The 18,731-nt window shown below is 46.9% G+C and overlaps 1 protein-coding gene across 2 annotated transcripts in view; it reads left to right on the top strand.

The window, feature by feature from the left end:
• The window catches only part of Asap2 (ArfGAP with SH3 domain, ankyrin repeat and PH domain 2), a 154,678-nt gene that overhangs the window by 105,959 nt on the left and 29,988 nt on the right, over positions 1–18,731 (top strand). For both annotated transcript variants that reach the window (XM_034514475.2, XM_034514478.2), the window contains exons 12-16: positions 1,632–1,719; positions 6,896–6,944; positions 7,030–7,196; positions 9,681–9,814; positions 18,320–18,414. In XM_034514475.2, coding sequence (XP_034370366.1) covers positions 1,632–1,719; positions 6,896–6,944; positions 7,030–7,196; positions 9,681–9,814; positions 18,320–18,414 — 533 coding nt within the window. The remainder of the gene's footprint in view (positions 1–1,631; positions 1,720–6,895; positions 6,945–7,029; positions 7,197–9,680; positions 9,815–18,319; positions 18,415–18,731) is intronic.

The following is an 18,731-nucleotide window of genomic DNA, read 5'->3' as shown; positions in this document are numbered from 1 at the left end:
AAGTTGGTCATCCCTTTGTTGAATGCCGCTGTGTAATATATAACATGAATGTATAATACAGTCTCATACGGCATTCGTACCTTGGCCATGAGTGTGGGTAATGACCTGAGCCTTTCTCTCAGACTTCCTTTCTCCATCCTACAGTCAGTCCCCTTAAGAGGTGTAAACTAGGCAGAAGCACAGACAGGTTTCTTGGACCCAGTAGAAAGGTTTCACTTAAGATAGGGTCCTAAGAAACTTAACTTTTGAGTAACAAAGCAAGTTAACAAAGCCTCGTGTGAAGGATGTCACAGGAGCAAAGGTGTTGCTGTGGGGTTTGGGGACGGATTGTCCCCTTCACTTTTGATGATTCCATTAAGGGCAAGACACTAGAACTGATCTGTAGCAAGCGTTGACCTGGTCTCTGCCCCCTCTGCCCAGGGCACTGACTCGGGGGAGTATAGGTCATCCGTCTTCCCATAACCCAAACTGCTCCTCACTCCTGAGCCTTCCGGTTGGGATCTTGATGCACTGTTCTCTCTATACTGCAGATGCATAGGAATGAGGGGGCATGACTGCCCAGACTAAGGGAAGTTTAACCATGTACGCATCCTTTAGATGCAGAACGTCAGGCCAGGAGGACGGCTAGGTTTCCCTGACAGGTCTCATGCTCGCTGACGTGGTTCGCTTTTACAGTGTTCATTAGTTTGTTTTAGCTCAGGCATATACTACCTCGATGGCAGAAGTCACCGTAGAGGAAAAGCCAAGTTTCCCTTCTTGTAGTTAGAACTCGTGTGTCACAAGAATTATCTGCTTTCTTGGGGTCCCTGAGGGGCCCTTCACTTAAATCAACAACAGGGCTGTGATCCCTTGGACATGCCTGGTGATTCCTTGCTGGCACAGTGGTTTCAAGTGAGTTCCAGAGTTCCAGCTGGCTCTCCAAAGGCATAATAAAAATTCTTTAAATTTTGATGGGTTGCCCCAGTTTTGGGGCAGACGGTAGTTATAATTATCGTCACCAGGATGCTGATGGCTCTTCTTACACAGTGGATATGTATTTTTAAAAGCTGTGCTATTCTTCTGTCCCCTATTCTCTGTACCCCTCCCCTCTTTTTAATTGAAACTAATAAAATGTGATGTGATCTTTTGTATGTGGAATTTGTCCCATGAACACAAGTGACAGTGGTGGTTGGCATTTAGGATTGTAAATCGTTGTCTGATCTCATTTTAGTCAAGACAAACAAACAAATGACGCATGGACACACTTCCTTTTACATGCATGTCCTGAATGGCTTTTCCTAGAAATAATGTTTTCACTTAGGAAAAACCCTTTGAAAAGCTCATGAAATGAAGCTGGGTGCTTGCTCAAGTCACCTCAAGGTGTCAGAGCCCTGTGCCTCAGTCTCTTAGCTCTAGCGCATTTTGCTACCAGCCTCTACACTGGCCTGGTGCTAGCCCTGTCAGATGGGTTGTATAGACCACTGTATGTGCCCTGGTAGAGCTGCTGTGGATCTGGGATCCAAGGACCCCTCCCCACCTCCCAGCATTCCTCTGTATGTCCTGCCCCTGGAAATCTTCTGTAAACTAGTAGTCTTGAGGACTGTCTCCTACTTCCCACAAACCTGCATTTTTTTTCATTTGTTTTTAAACAGGCCAACCGGCCACCTGCCAAGCTCAACCTGCTAACCTGCCAGGTGAAGACCAATCCCGAGGAGAAGAAGTGTTTCGACCTCATATCACGTACGTTCTTTCTCAGACTGTGCAGTGGTCATTTTACACGGTGCCTGGAGCTTCAGCCTTTTGAAGGTTGTAGGGTGGTCTTCAAGTGGGTGGGTGTTATGTCATAAGCCTATAAAACCAGCACTCAGAAGGCTGAGACAGGAGGATTATGAGTCTGAGGCCAGTCCGGTCTGCATTCTGAGACCTTGTTTTCAAAAAACCTGCCTCTTGTCTTTCTAGTGCTGATTGGTGTCTTGCTGGACCTTGGGTTAGAGTTGGCCTTTGAAGCCAGACCTGTTCCATCTGCTCTGTGAATTGAGAGCCTCCCTCTCCATTCGAGCCTCAGCTACTCCATCTGTAAACAGACAGATTGTTCTGGAAGAGTCTCAGCCCTAAAATCCTTTCACCTGCCTTCTTCAATGACAGTTTTGCTGTATGGAGCTTCTATAATTTATTTGTGAGATGTGTTAAATGCTCTACTGGAGGCCAGTGAGGTGGCTCACTGGGTTAAAGCCCCTTGGCTGCCGAGCCTGACCACCTGCACTTTATTCCTGGATCCCATATAGTAGAAAGAACAGATCTATTCCTGCAGGTTGTCCTCTCTCTCTCTCTCTCTCTCTCTCTCTCTCTCTCTCTCTCTCTAGCTCTCTCTCTCACACACACACACACACACACACACACACCCCATGGTGCACATAAGTCCCCTCCCTACCCAAAACATAAATAAATGTAATAAAGTTTTTTAAAGCTCAAAACAACAATGATTAGGTTTTTCAGTACAGCCCCCTTAGCTTCAGGTTTTTTTTTTAAGTTGTTTATTTTTCCCCACTACAGAATTTGCATTTTTGTTCCTGTGTATTTCTCTTCTTTGTGGTGTACACAAAAGAACTGCCATAACCAGCAATTACAGAAAACGTCTACTCAGAACCTTCCAGAAACAAGGAAGAGGCTCATGACATCTTAAGGAAAATATGATAAATACCTTTTGTCCCCGGTCATTGTGCATGGCATGATTATAGTTCAGGAAAGGGTGGGCCAGTCTTCCCTCTGAAGTGGTATCCCCAGCAATCCAGCACAGCAGTTGAGTTTACACAAAGCACTAGCCTGAGGGGCCTAGGCTGGTGGTGTGTCCCATCCACCCTAGCATGCCATCCCATGATCTGATTAATTCTTCTGACCACATGATTGAGACCTCAGAGCCAGTGTGATGTGATTTAACACACACAGCAAATCGAGAAGGCTGGCCACGCCGTGTCCACCTCATGTGTGTGTGGCTTACACAGTCTACAGACCCACTTCGCTGAGTGGCAGGCAGGGCTGAGCCAGTGACAGGGGAGATATCTGGGGACTGTCTGCCATTTATGCTGGGCTAGGGAGATTGCTCAGTGGGTTAGAGCACTTGCTGTGTAAGCTGTGGCCAGTGTGTGCCTCTGACTCCTGCTCTGTGAGAGAGATAGAGACAAGATCAGTGGGCTTAGAGTCAGACAGACGGACAGACAGACGGATGGACGGACAGATGGACAGACAGACACAGAGAGAGCTTGTGTTGCTCCCCATCTCCTCAGTCTGGTAGGGTCCGAGTGTAGCAAATTTTACTCCCAGAGTCCCATCTGCAATGTACAGTGCTAAGCCTTGACTGTATGTGACCACTGCCGGGTCACCTGCCTCTAGACTGTAACCAAAGCTTAAGTTAGAGGGAGAAAAAGTGATAGTGTCTTTAGCTGTCTGCTGGTAGCTGGAGAAGAGGATTTTCAACCCTCCTTTTTTTTTTAAAAAAAAAAAAAAGGATAGCCTGTTAAAAAGATGTTACCCTGGGTGTAAGTTCCCTTGGGTACCAGAATAGTACCCGGTAGCCATCTGAGCTTGGCTGGGCTTTGAGCACCATACAGAGGTAGTAGGGGCAGCACCTCCTCAGCCATCACCTTCAGAATGGCTGGTGGGTTCCCAGCAAACACCACAAGTGCAGAAGCAGTTGCTACAGAACCTTTCTCCTGCGTGTTCTCAGCTCATCGGGGAGGAGTGCACAGGCCTGCTAGGTGTGAATCGTTGCATCCTGAGGATGTGGTGAAGTGACTAGTGTGTGTGTCTGCTTATGCCCGAGGGCAGTGGGGCAGACAGACTTCACCACACTCCCACTGTTGACTTTGTGGCAGTTTGAGGTGCTTTGTGACTCTGGGCTGCAGCCACCTTTTGCCATTGTGGCCATGTCGAACTCTAGTTACGTTGAAAACCTATCTCACCTACTTCTCCTGCTTGGTCTTCAAGGGGGAAAATTAATGCCAGTCCTACCCAGTTTTCAAAGTGCCCGATTCCTCTGAGAACATCTGGTGGGAATGCTTTCTGCAGAGCTGCTGGGGTTAAGTTCATGTAGAGACCTGAAGTTATCAGGCGGCATGCACTGGCTAAAGCCCTGATGCGGCTGTTGTCCTGAGAAGGGGGGTGGGGGCCAGGCTCATTTAGCACTGTATTCTTCCCTCTGCCTCCTACTAGTGGAGCAGATGCCATCAAATGCCCTTGAGCTTAACATAGTTGAGTTGTTGGGAGATCAAAGATGAACCCAAGGCCAGGCCAGGAGACAACAGGTCAATGAGAGTCTAGCTGCCCCCCAGGAGTCACCCTTTCCCCCTTATCCTCACTGATCATTCTATGTTGGATCTTCGGAGAGGACAGCACACTGGCTGGCTGCCCTGAGCTACTTCCTGCAATGCCCTCCCCCACCCACTGTTATCTCCTGCTCGCAAACAGGGGCTTCCCATTCTGATTAAGAGGTATCATGATCCTCTAGGGGGTCTGTCTGCAGTAAAGCCAGACCTAGGAGACCTCATCCAGTCTTGTGCCCTCAGACTGACTCTTGAGCCATTGTCTTTGACACACACAGGAAGGTGGTTAGAATTATGAGATAACTTGGCCAGTCTCCCAGGCAGGATGGAGCTCAGAGGGCCTTGGTGGCATGCCTTTCTACAGCTCCAAATGCTTCTCTTGTGGCAGAAGCTCATGGAAACTGCCCTATTTTAGGTGGATTTCCAGAGAGCCTGCAGAGAGGGCATTATTATTTGGACACTTTGTGCAGAATGACCTCCCGTTTCTCCAGTGCCCAGTCGGATTACTGGCAGAATTAGTCAGCAGATGACGAAGCCACACCCAACCTGGCTGTAAAAGTGGCTCAGTTATGGGGCCAGGACACTGACGTGCCCTCCAGTCACAGCTTCCTGAGAACTCTGAGGTCTACTTGGCAAGCTCCCAGCTCGAACTGTGGACCTGCCCCCTCTGGCCCTTTTCCTAGGAGGCTGGGCAGGGCTGTGAGGTGCCCAGGAGGAGAAGGTGGCCATGTTTCTTTTCTCACTTTCAGTCTGCTGCAGTCCAGTGTTTGTCTAACTTGAAGTAGTTCTCTTTGCCTCTGTTCCTCTCTTCAGTAACAGATGGGGCATAGACAAATATCTGACTCCCTCTGGTGTTATGATTTTAAAGAAACAAAACCTCTGTTCTGCACCTCACTTGTGTCTGCACTTGACCCCTCTTGATATTTGGCTCCAACCAGAGGGCTCATCAAGAGTCTTTCTAAGAAGGAATGAAAACTACTATTGCAGAGCTGTGTCCATGCGTTACATTGTTAAAAGCATGGATTTATGTATATGGGTGTGCTTGCACATGTGTGTGTGCATGTGTGTATGTATGTGTTCCTGTGTACCCGTGCCATGTAGAGACCAGAGGACAACTTGTGAGAGTTGGTTCTCTGCTTCCACCACATGGGTTCCAAGGATTCATTCAGCTCAAGCTGTCAGTCTTGGTGGCAAGTGCCCTGTACTGCTGAGTCATCACCCTTGCTTGCTTTTAGGATCATAGCTGCTTTACTGTGCTACTCTGCTCCCTGCCAAAATTAGACTTCATTTTCTTCTTCTCTTTTCAAATTAAGTTTTCTTTTTTACTTTGTTTTTCAACCGGTTTTTCTTCACAGAGTTTGTGGATATTCCTTACCCATATTCTCTCTCTCCCTTTCCCTCCCTCCTCTCCTCCTCCTCCTTCTTTCTTCTTCTTCTTCTTCTTCTTCTTCTTCTTCTTCTTCTTCTTCTTCTTCTTCTTCTTCTTCTTCTTCTTCTTCTTCTTCCTCTCTCTCTCTCTCTCTCTCTCTCTCTCTCTCTCTCTCTCTGTGTGTGTGTGTGTGTGTGTGTGTATCAGTATGTATTACTAGAGGATTCCACATTGAGGAAGGACACAGGAATGGCGCTGTGAAATGATACTCAGAATGTACCGATTTCCCACTCCTGTCTTTGTCCTGGCACTATGAACCCCTCCAGGCCCCATATTGCATTTAGATTATATTTAGTCGTGGCTTCTAGGGCTCCAGTTTCTAGTCATCCCTTGCCCATGTTGACCTTTGTATATTTTGAAGACTGCTGTCCAGTTTTGTTGAGAAATGTCTGTCAAGTTAGGTTTCTCCTGTGTTATCTCAGGACTTAACTGAGGTTGCACATTTTTGGCAAGAGTAGCACAGAGTTAAGCTATCCCCTCATCCACCACTCCTGGGAACACAGCCCCTGAGAACACTTGTAAGATACTGCAAGCACCTGATGAACACTGTAACACTTCCTATTGGACCGTTCGTTATTCATCTTATCAGGCTAGCTGTGCTTGTGACACAGGACACAGGGCGTGGCTTTAGAATTTCTGATATAGTATTAGTTCTTTTCTGAGGAAACCAGAAAACATTTAAGATAGTGTTTTTCAGAAAAAAGCTAGCCAGGGGCATTATCTGAAACTTTAGTCCTATCACTCAGGAAGCAGAGGCAGGCAAATCTCTTGTGAGTTCAAAGCTAGCCTGGTCTACATAGGGAGATAGTGCCTCAAAAAGTAGGATAGGGAAGGCTCTTATCAAAGGACTGGAACAGTTCCTTTTGGGGGATGGCTCTGTAATGAGATTATAGAAATTTTCAGGAAACTGCATCTTTTAGACAAGAGTAGGGCAGGTTGGTAAATTTGCCTTGCAAGGTCACAATGACTGAAGTCAGCATACCCATGCAGGCAGGCAGGCAGGCAGGCAGGCAGGCAGGCAGGCAGGCAGGCAGGCAGGCATGCACACACATGTGCACAGCACACGCAAGGGCTGCTTGGCTTTGTACATGAATCTGGTAGAGAGCACACATTATTCCTGAGGTAAATAAGCCCGGCTGCACAGTGATAAGTCTCCTTTGCTGTGCAGATGACAGGACGTACCACTTCCAAGCGGAAGACGAACAAGAATGTCAGATGTAAGTTCTATGGGTGGGGCTGGGACCAGGGGTGGGAGTGGGCGTGCTCACCCAGCTAACGCCTGCACTGCTGCTGTGTGCCCAGATGGATGTCTGTGCTACAGAACAGCAAAGAGGAAGCGCTGAACAACGCGTTTAAGGGTGATGACAACACCGGAGAAAATAACATCGTCCAAGAGCTGACCAAGGAGATCATCTCGGAGGTGCAGAGGATGACGGGCAATGACGTGTGCTGCGACTGTGGGGCACCAGGTGACCCGGGAACCGAGCCCCAACCCCAGCTCTAGGGCATTCAGATTCCGGAGATGCCTGGAATCCACCCATTGATTTTTTTTTTTTTTTTCCACTCTCATTTTCAACATGAAATTGGTGCAACTCAGTCTGGGCTCATCCCATTACACAAATGCTTAATGAACTGTGCAGAGCACAGTGGGGCTCATGGGTGGGAAATCCCTGCCTGCTGGGTCCAGGGGAGGACCATGGGAAGGCAGCCTGGTGGAGATGAAAAGATTATTCCCACAGCGTCTTTCGGGCAATGAAAACTGAAGGGTGCAGTGGGGGTGAGCTATGGCCACTGGTCTCACAGGCTCTGAGGGGCTGTGGAGACACAGTGGGGGCCTCTGCCTAGGATTTATATCAGCCTCTCTGTCCTACTTAGAGGACTGTTTAAAGTAACTTTCAGGCAGACTCTTTGACCCAGGAAGAGACTGTCGAACAACCAAAATGAGCAATGAGTTTATCTGTCACATCTTGTGTTTGGATTTTGATAGAATTTATCAGAGGGTTTGTGTTAATATACACGTATCTTTCTGGATATTAGCAACTAGAACTTTAAAGATCAAGGAATTGGCATTTTAAGATTGGAGAGGGCTAGGGGGTCAGGATCTACACAGTAGCTTTTCTGAATGCTTGTTTGCTGAGAAACATCGATTTCTGTTTATCTAGTTCTGTGACAGTCTCTATTAAAACACAGCCACAGTAGAGTGGGTAGTTAAAGGTACTATTAAATTCCTCATCCTCTGGGTTCCTGTTTGGTCTTGGATCTATTAGAAATATCTTTTGGGGGACTAGAGATGGCTCAGCAGTTAAGAGCACTGACTGCTCTTCTAGAGGTCCTGAGTTCAATTCTAGCAACCACATGGTGGCTCACAACCATCTGTAGTGGGATCTTATGCCCTCTTCTGGTGTGTCTGAAGACAGCTACAGTGTACTCATATATACTTAAAATAATTAATTGATTAATTAATTAATTAAAAAGAGATCTTTGTGGTAGGAGCAGAGGCAGGAAGTAGAATGCCTGAAAGCATAAGAACAGTGTGAAGCTCTTAGATGCTCACAACGTCTTCATAAGGAAAGGCTGCTGAAGCCAGGCGGCGGTGGTGCAAGCCTTTAATCACTTGGGAGATAGAGGTGTGTGGTTCCTTGTGAGTTCAAGGCCAGCTAGCCTGGTCTACTGAGCAAGTTTCAGGACAGCCAGGGCTATTTGTAAGACCTGTCTCAAAAAGATGAAGAGGAGGAGGAGGAAGAAGAGGAAGAGGTGGAGGGAAGAAGAAGGAGGAGGAGGAGGATACATTGATACATTTTGGTAAAATGCTTAAGAAAGCACAGATGGTGTGCTATGTTATCTGAATGTGCACTCTTCCCCAAAGCAGGATGCACACAGAATAACTGAGATGCCTGCAAACATGGATGCTAGTAATATTTACTAATGTGGATATAGTTAGTGTGCATGTGTCTATGTGTGTACATACGTGTACTAGGAGTTGAATTTAGTGCCTTACATGTGCTAAGCAAGCACTGTACCTCTGATCAAAAGTTCCAGCTCACAATATGCTTTTAAAGATTTGTTTGTTTTTACTTAGAGTTGTGTGTATGGGTCCGAGTGGGTTTATGCATACTACATGTGTGTAATGCCTAGAGAGGCCAGATTAGGGCATCAGATCCTTTGGAATTGGACTTATAGGTGGTTATAAATTGTCACATGGGTGCTGGGCATGGAACTCTGGTCCTGTGCAAAAGCAGCAGGTGCTCTTGTCACTGAGCCGTCTCTCCAGCCCCTCTCTCCAACTCCCACTTTTTAACAACTAGACAGTTTTTAAAGAACTTGATGATGCCTCATGGGCAAGATCATGATGTTTCTCTGTGGAGGATTTCAGGGGGCAGGAAGTACTCGGGAGATATTGTACTCCAATACATCTTAATTTCAATGCTTTATAAATTCAGCATTCGCCTGTCAAGTATTGGCTGGGTCCACACTGTGCGCTAGGCACTTGGAAGGATACTTAAATGAGGAAATGAACATGCCATGTGGGGAAGGTGTAGCTTGAACTCTGAGATGATAGTATGTAAAAGTACTCTGACTTCAGATGTTCACAGTTGACTGTTACCACAACCCAGACCCTGAGCTCAGCACAGCACAGGCATGGGGTGTATTCTGTTATTGTTGGTATCTAGAGATCTTATCCGTCCCCTTCATGCTCTGCTTTGGAGAATCCCACTCCTCCCCTCTGCTCTGCAATATGGCCTGGTGACTTGCAGTCACTTGTGTTTGGAAGGATAGGAGTTGGAAGGAGAAGCACCTTCTCATTGCTTGTGGATTTGGTGTGATCTTAGATGACCAGGGGTGCCAGCTGTGTGTAGGGTAAAATGCTCATATTCAAAGCCTGACAGGGAGAAACTTCTGCCTCCTGACTGATCTCTGATGGCAAGCTCATGATGTCCCCTTTCCTTTGACAGATCCAACATGGCTCTCTACCAACCTGGGCATCCTGACTTGCATCGAGTGCTCTGGGATCCACCGGGAGCTGGGGGTTCATTACTCCAGGATGCAGTCCCTGACCTTAGATGTGTTGGGAACGTCTGAGCTTCTGGTAATTAGATTTAGAAACTCATTGATGATTACTGACTTCCCGACACCAGTGGGCAAGGGTGTGTCTTGTTATGTGATGTTGTTCCTAGATGCAGAAAACACAAATGACTGAGGCTGTGTAGGAGTCTTCTGAAACAGCCAAAGTGGTCGCTGGGCCCCCTCCACTTCTTCATTAGCCAGGCATGGAAACCAAAGCCCAAGGGCAATAAATGGTTTACTGACCCTAAGTCATCAACCAATTTCTGACAAAACTGTACTCACTTCTTGCTTCAAGCCTCCATTGTCTTCCTGATCCGTACTCTTCCTCTCAGGAGAAACACTGTCTTCTGTTTTTGCTCTCGCTTCTCCGAAATAGTTTTTCATTCTTGGGTCATTGGTAATATGGATGCTTTGTGTTAGAGGGATGGGGAGTTGGAAGCATGTTTTGAGAAACACCTTTTGGTACGCGACACTGCAGGCCGACTGAGTCACGAGGCCAGTTATATACTTACGTGGGCTTTGGAGGACACTTCAGAGTTCATGGTTTCCATTTGGAAATCTGTGCTCAAAAGTCTTTCCTGAGAGGACAGGGTGTTGGGTAGCAAGGAGTAAGTGGATATTGATTGCCATTGATTTTAATGTCAAGAGCAATAATCATGATAGAACATCAATTCACACAGTCAGTGTTCCTCCCACGGGGCAGTAAATCTTCTTGACAACTCTGAATCCAGTGTGTCTGTATTCACGATGCCTCTGGCTGTCTTGGGGAAGCTTCCCTGTCTTTCCTAGGAATTCCTTGTTTGATCTTGGAGGACAAGAGTGAAGAATAGCTAGCGTGGATCCTGGCATCTCAGACAGCAACATCCTTGGTTACTTATAGCTTATAGATGAAGCAGACTCAGCAAGTCCTTACAATTTGTTCTTGGTTATGTGTATGGCTCCTGCTGCTGAGACACTGGCCTACATTTTTGAGGTATATAGCATCTCTGGGGAAGTTGATTATGGCTTAGTTTTTAAATGGTCACATTAAATTCTCAAGGAAACAGTACCTCAGCAAACATTGATGGACTGCAGCAATTTCAATCTTCCCTGGTCTGCTTACAGCAGAGGGACATGTCAAATGATGTATCGTGAGGTAATGGCTTATTCTGGAAGCACTTTGTATGTGTTGGCTCATCCGATCTCTATGACTCAACATCCATGGTATATTATCCCCACCTACCAATGGGGAAACTTTGCTTACAATACCTTAATGTACCTGGGTTCTGCACCCATTCAGGTAACACAGTAAAGATGAGGCTCCCTTTAATCTGTCTTAGCTCATACTCACTTTTGAGACTCCTGGGACACAAACTGGCATCTGTGGTGGCTTGTCTAGCCATGTGAGAAATATGGAAGCGTCACATCTGCCCCTCTCCAGAGCCCAACAAATATCCACCAGCAACTCTGAGGAGCAAGAGCTCGTGATAGAAGCCTGCCTATTCTCCTGGTGTAAACGCTTCTGTCATGGCCAGCTTCAAACTACTCTTGGGAATTACTGACTGTGGAACTGGAAAAGGATGTTCAGTAACAGTGTTCAAGCAAACATTCTTCATAGAAACACAATGCATGATGTTCAGTAACAGTGTTCAAGCAAACATTCTTCATAGAAACACAATGCATGTAGGCAACTCCAATCATTGGTAATAGTGAAATGGAGTAAAATTAAGAGATGATGAGATTTGTCCTCATTTGTTTATTTGGAACAGGCTCTCACTCTGTAGCTCAGGCTATTCCTAAACTCAGATTTCTTCCTCCTTCCTCAGATCCCTATGTGCTTAGAATTCAAGTGTGTACCAACCAACATGCCCAGCAAAATAATGAGCCTTGAATATTTAATATCATAGTTGTTGACATGATTTATCATGCGTTTACATAGTATAATTTTTAACAGTAGCAGTGTCTAACAGCTGTCTCTCAGAATCCCTAGACGTCTAGTAATTAGCTTTCAAGAACTAGTTAGAGCCTTGCTCAACAATGACTACTTAAACATGTCTCAAAAAGTGGGCCTGGAGAGATGCTTCAGAAGACAGTGTCAGATACCCGAAAGCTGGAGTTACAGGCCACTGAGATACCTGGATGCTGGCGATAAGATTTGGGTCTTCTGTAAGAATGGTGGATGCTCTTAACTGCCGAGCCATCTCTGCCACTTACTTTTATTTTTCTTAAAGAAACCTCTATAAATTCAGACCAACAGTGTATATGGTTCTTTTTCCTTCATTCACCTTGAAGTTTTTGATAAAGGCTTCTTGGTGTGAGGTGATGCTTTTTGCTCACATGTTGCTGCAGCTGACACTGCTGGGCATTTTGTCTTGTACCCATTTGCTGTCTTTGGTCCTCTGCCCACAAGTCAGGACTGTGTTCACTCTGTCAACGTATTCAAGCTCGTTATATAGTTTGGATTCTGTCCTTGAGTCGGACCAGCATCTCAGGTGTTTGTCTCATTCCATGGGCTGCCCCTTCACTCTCTTACTTATGCAGAGCAATTCCACTTTCCCAGTTTTGCTGTTGTTGGCCAGCCGAGACTTTTAAAATGACCTGAAAGGGACAGCCAGCGCATGAGCAGGATCTGGGTACACTTCCATTTTCTCGTTGGCATCATGTCTTTGAATGGGAGATCAATGGCTGCCTGTTCTGCCCTACAACATAACTGCGATGCTTTCCTCTCCAGAGGAGCCCTTTGCTCAGTTCTGTGGATTACCTCCTGGTTTGCGGAGTTTCCCTGATGTTGTGCCCTGGCTGTTTCTCCATTTTAATGTGTTGTTATTTCAGAGCACACTTTCTGTGTTGACGAGTCAGACCTGGACAGCATCTCTGTAGGTGGCTGGTTAGTAATCCTCTCCACTTCTCATTCAGTGAAATGGAACAGGAACAGTTGTTAGGTTCTTTTGGGGGAGTTCGCCACTCAGCCACTTCGGCAGCCCGTACTCTAGTAGGCTTAGAGCAGTGGTGACCCCTCTGGGGTTGTCAAATGACCCTTTCATAGGAGTTGCCTAAGAACATCTGCATATCAGATATTTATGTATTTAGGTTTATAATGGTAGCAAAATTACAGTCATGAAGTAGCAGCCAAGCTAATTTCATGGTTGGGGATCACTATACCATGAGGATTTGTATCAAAGGTCACAGCATTGGGAAGGCTGAGAACCACTGGCTTAGAGCTTCAGTGAACCTGGTCCCAGAAACCTATGACAAGTCTGGATTTTAAAGAAATGAATTTTCTCCGTAACACTGAAGAACATTACAAGAAGCTTTTTTGAGGGGGTATGGGGGGTTGTCATCTGGAAAACTAGTAGGGTTACCTAGTAGGGTACTGATATCACGTGATCTATTTCACTATCATATTTTATGTTAATAAATAAAACCTCAGTATTTTGAAGTTTAATTTAGAGCAGGATGTGATCCATGCCTGTGATCTCAAAATTTGGAAGGCTAAAAATGAAGGTTGCTGCTACCTTGAGACTAACTTGTGCTACCCAGTGGGTCCCAGGGCCACCCTGGGCTGCAGAGAGAGACCCTGTCTGAAGAGAATAAAGGGAAAAAAAGGCAATTGAGTTTTAAAGTCTTCAGTCATGTTGGTGGAATGTCAGGAAGCCGAGGGGCTGGTTAGCTGACTCAGCTGTCTCTTGAGGTCTATCTCTGTCAGACAGCGGGGCTGGTCAGCCGCAGCCTCAAGCCCTGGGAACTGCTTCTCAGCACTGGCATTTCGCTGACACTCAACTATGCCACTCTGGGTAGTGACTGCAGTTGCTTAGGGCTATGAGAAGTTACAGTCAGCTGCCATCCATGGATCACGTTTAAGCTCCGGGCATTGGCATGACTGGATTGTGTGTGTGTGTGTGTGTGTGTGTGTGTGTGTGTGTGTGCGTGCGCGTGTGCGCGCGTGCAAACACTTTTTCTCTGGCCTAAATGAGACTCAGAGTCCAACTTGCTCATGTAATACCCCTAAAGATCCTTGGACACCACAAGCTGTATGCAACCCATTTGTAAGTCACAACACAAAACCTACAAGTAAAACCAAACTCCCAAGCATCTGTGTACGTTGTCAGCTACATTAGAGAAATGGCAAGGCCCACACAGATGTCAGGCATGTGAACTCCCTTCTCAACCTTTCGGTGTTCATGCCCCGTCCTTGTTAACCTCCCCCCCCCCCCCCCCATTTCTTGATTCTACCTGTACTAGTCACTCTCTCTTCTGGGTTCTAATGCATACGAGTGTCAAAGGGCATGACGTGTCTTCAGGCCTTCCATCCCTGCTGGAACAAAGCTGGGGATAAACAGGGAGCAAGCTAAGGTAAACCAGAACAGATCTAGACTGTGTAGTTGGCAGAGGCCCAGATTGCTATGTGGTGCCTGTGTGCAGAAACTGTGTGGTAGTCCCCCGCCCAGTGACCCTCCCCTCGGCAGCTTGAGGACACCAAGCCTAGAGGAGGAGCAGGTCTCAGTGTAGTGACCCCTGTGGGACCTAAGAGACTTCAGAGAAGTCATTCTGGTTTCTGTCCTCAAGACAGAACAGAGGTAGGAAAAAGTTTACGGTATCTCTCCCCATGGAAATAAGAAGCAGGAATTTTGCTCCAGCCAGTCCCAAACTCTAAAACTAGGGTCTAGATAAAACTTCAGGCCTTGTAGCTTCATGCCCTACTTAGGCAGCTGCTAAAGATTTATAAAGGCCCTGTTTCCCTGTTCTGGGCATATGTGTGATTCTCAGAGTCTTCTTGGCCATGAGCATGCCTGGACTTGGGGTCTTGCAGGGCTGAGTAGAATCTTCTGTTGCTGTACCCCCAACACTGTGCTGCTTTAAAATATACTTTTTTTTCATGTTTTATTGTTTGTATATAGGCATGTGTATGTCACAGTGTGCATGTGGAGGTGGCAGGAGAACTTTAGGAGACTGTTTTTATCTTCCACCCTTGAGAAACAAGGGTTGTTCTTGTTGCTGTTAGTCTGTATATTCTAGCCTAGCTGGCACATGGGCTTCTGGGTAATTCTAATGTCTGCCCCTCCCATCTTGCCATAAGAGTGCTGAGATTACAGATGCACACCAGTACCTCCAGCTTTGATGGGTTCCAGGGATCAGAGTCAGGTTGTCAGTTTGAAATTCAAATGCTTTTATCCACTGTGCCATGTCCCTGGCCCTGCTTCTACTTCCTTCTCCTCTTCTTCTTCCTCTTCCTCTTCTTCTTCTTCTTCCTCCTGTTCTCTTTTCTTTTTTATTTTATTTATTTTATCCGTTTGTCTCTGTTGTTGGATTGATCCAGTAAAGAACAGCATTTGGCTCGTAACCAATGCCCAAAACAGCAAAGTTGCTCAGTTACATGAAAGACTCATTTTGTGTTTATAAAGCGGCACGAAGGGTGAAAGTTGAGGCTTCAGCCCTACTGCTTTAAGTGATACTCAGTTGGCCCTCTGTGTGCTGGGTTTACAATCTACAAATCCAACCAACCTCAAGTTGAAGTTATTTTAAACAGGTGCTGGAGAGCTGGCTCAGTGTTGAAGGGCGCTTGTTGCTCTTGTGAGGACCTGGGTCCAGTCCCCAGCACCCACCCAGTGGCTCACAACCATCTGTAGTTCCAGGGAATCTGACTCCCTCTTCTGAGCTCCATGGTCATTGCACATTTGTGGTACATTACATACATGCAGATAAAACACTCATATACATAAGTAAATAATGTGCTCTCTTCCAATAATACTAAAAGGTATTCTAGGAGGTTTTTTGTTTTTTTTTTTAAAGCTTAAATTTGATTTTTCCTTATCCTGAAATCTATCCCATATGAAGTGAGGTGCCTGGCTGCTGAGTCTCTTGGAGACCCTCCATCTCCCTGACCCGTAAGCATTGTTTGTTCACATATTAAGTAGTTGAGCCTACCAAGGTTTTATCCCATACTGGACACATGAAGACTTTTCTTGTTGTTGCTCCCTGAACAGTGTCATTTGACAGTGACTTACATGGCACTTCCATGTCTTAGGAATTAGAAGTCATCTAAGCAGTGTAGGATATACCTGGGTCCCCTCAGGTTTCCCATCTCTAGGGCCCTGGAACCCAGACCTCAGACAGGAAGAGACCTGTACCAGTGAGCACTCAGGCCTCCTCCTCGGCTGATGTAGCTCAGGTTTCCACTCAGCACATCCACACTTCCTTTAGGTGACAGTGACAGCTCTTGATGCCAGAGCTCTGGTCAATGCTTGCTCTCCCTGCTCCAAGCATTGCTTCTCAGGGGTCTGCTCGCCCTGTGTTTTCCAGCAGGATCTCGTGGCCTCCAGCTCTGGGGGCTTTGCCTCTCTCCATGGTTCCAAGTGGTTCCCTGTAGGCTACTTTATAAACCGGGTCTTAGTAGATACGTGAGGTGACAGGTTGCTCCAGTGTTGAATGTGTATGTATGTGACATACAATGTGGTAGTTCCCTGGACCAGGTGTCCCAGCTAAGCCAAGCAGAAGGGAAGCATTCTGATTCCTGGTGAATTTCCTCCTCCTATCCCCTTTCCACTTAATGCAAACTAGGAGACATTGGGTGTGGCTTCTGACATTTATTTTTTGGATCTGAACTTAAGTCAGTCACTCCTCAAGACCCAGATCCTCCCAACAGCCACACCTCCAGACTGTCTCCACGCACCCTTTGTCTGCATAGGCAGTCTAGCTAAGAAGTTTGACATTAAGTCACTCACTGTGTTTGCAATGATGAAGTTAAATAATCTGTTTTTTCCAATCCTTGTGCAAGATGTGCCCTACCAGTATTGTTTCAGGAAATATTTGAAAATCTGACTTGAGGACCAGGGTGCAGCACTGCCAGGAATCTGTCCTGGAAGCTCACTTCGAGGGCAGGTACTGAGCTCTGTGCTTGGGATGAGGTGGGGATGTCCCTGCTCTGAAGGAGCTCCTGATTTTGTTCAGCAAACGCCAATTGTCATGTTATCAAGGTAGCATGGCTGTGCCTAGCACATGGGTACTTGGTGATTATCAGATGTGAAGATATGAAAAAGTCAGAACTGGAGGTCACCTGGATGTCATCTGTGATGTTGTTAGTGTTTCAGTTTGCCAAGAGTTTTCACTGAAAGTGTCCCATTTGGTTGGTTGCTCTCTCTCTCTCTCTCTCTCTCTCTCTCTCTCTCTCTCTGTGTATTTCTCTTTCTCTCTCTCTCTCTCTCTCACACACACACACACTCACTCACACTTTTTGTTGAATTTCATACTATGTATCTCAATCCCACCCATCTCCCTTTCCCCTCACACCCACCCTCCACTCTTAAAACCTCCCTCCGACAACGGAGAAAAAAAAAAACTCTTGTAAAAGCTGCAGTGTGTCCCAGTGTGTCCCATGGTATTTTCTTTTGTCCACTCTTCTTTGCTTGCTAATGTTCACTGCAATGAGTCATTGGTCTGGTTCCAGGCCTCTGGCTTCTGCTTCACTATCAATACTGAAACCTCACCGGGACTCCTCTCAGATATCCTGTTGTTGCCCTGTGCCATGGAGATCCTGTAGTTTTGGGTCTGTAGGACCAGCCCCTCATGTACTCCAGCAGTTCATTGATGGGGTGGATATTGGGGTGAGCCAATTCAAAGCCATGACTCTGGGCCTGAGAGGTGTCTGAGCTGCTCGGCCTACCAGCTCTCCAGCTCTCTAGACCCATGGGTGGGGTCGCCGGCAACCCTGCCCCTCAGTCCCACCAGGCAGAGTCCACTCTCCTGAGTGCCACAGCCCATGGGGGACATGGCTAATTCTCCCACTCTCAACACTCTCATGACCCTGGGGCCAGCTCTCCCACCTGCCATAGGTGGTGAAGGATGGAGGGGTGGGGAGAAGTGTGTCTCAGTTTGGTTTTGCTACTGCCCAGCAGACAAGAGACAGAGCTGGCTCTCTTGAACTTATGACCTTGGGGCCGGCTCCCTACAACCACCATGTCCAGGGCCAGCTCTACTCTGCTGCCCAAGAGAGGTGCAGGGCCCATTCTCCTCAGTGCTGTGGCAGGTAAGGGGCAGGGACAGCTCCCCTGCTCTCTGGACCCCATTGGGACCAGCTCTCCTGCCTGCCACTGGTGGCAAGGGCAAATGGGAGGGGAGGGGATTTCTCCCTGGCCTATGCAACCCCACCGCACAGCAGACAAGAGTCAGGGCCATCTCACCCGCAACCCCCACATCCAGGGCCAACTCCTGGCCCCGTGCATCTCTGCCACACGACTCACAGCTGGTATGAAGAAGGCTGTGGGTGAAAGAATTTCTGCAGGAAGGCAGGTGAGAATGTAGAGCACCATGGTCGAGTTCCTGTATCTCCAAGGCTGTGGTGACTGGCGCCCATTTTCCACAGAACCCTCTGCGGGTCATCATACTGTGCTGATACCGTGGGCTTTGCGTTCTGTGCCTTTTCATTAAGAGCAAACCACTTTATCACGCTATTTCTTAGTGGCCATTAAATAAATCACCAGATTGTGAATAACGGACAGCAGCGGAGGGTATTAATAATTGAGTGCTCTGAAATAGACTTCTATTTTTGCAGCTTGCCAAGAATATTGGGAATGCGGGCTTTAATGAAATCATGGAGTGTTGCCTACCGTCTGAGGACCCAGTCAAACCCAACCCAGGCAGCGACATGTGAGTATTAGGCTCCTGTTCTCATTTGCCCTCTGCCTGAGCCCTGCAGGCGGGGGACCAGGTCCAGGGTGCATCAGTTGTCGACTCCTGCTAGCTAAAATTGTTCATTTGTTTTCATTTGGATTTTTTTTTTTCACCCTTAGTCATTTCTGTGTGTCCAAATAGAAATGTGGCGTGGACACAGAGGACAACAGCGATGTCCCGTAGCACAGCAGCTATGGGAGAAGGGCATTGCAGTGAGCCTGCCTCATTGCTGCCATGGACCCCTGCGCCCTTGCCACTGTTCTTCCTCTCTGCCCACTTTCCTAGCATGGTGA

Source organism: Arvicanthis niloticus, chromosome 11 (assembly GCF_011762505.2).
Source record: "Arvicanthis niloticus isolate mArvNil1 chromosome 11, mArvNil1.pat.X, whole genome shotgun sequence".
In the NCBI taxonomy this organism is placed as follows: Eukaryota; Metazoa; Chordata; class Mammalia; order Rodentia; family Muridae; genus Arvicanthis; species Arvicanthis niloticus.
Note: the sequence above shows the minus strand (reverse complement) of the source record. Positions and strands in the feature narration are given on the sequence as shown.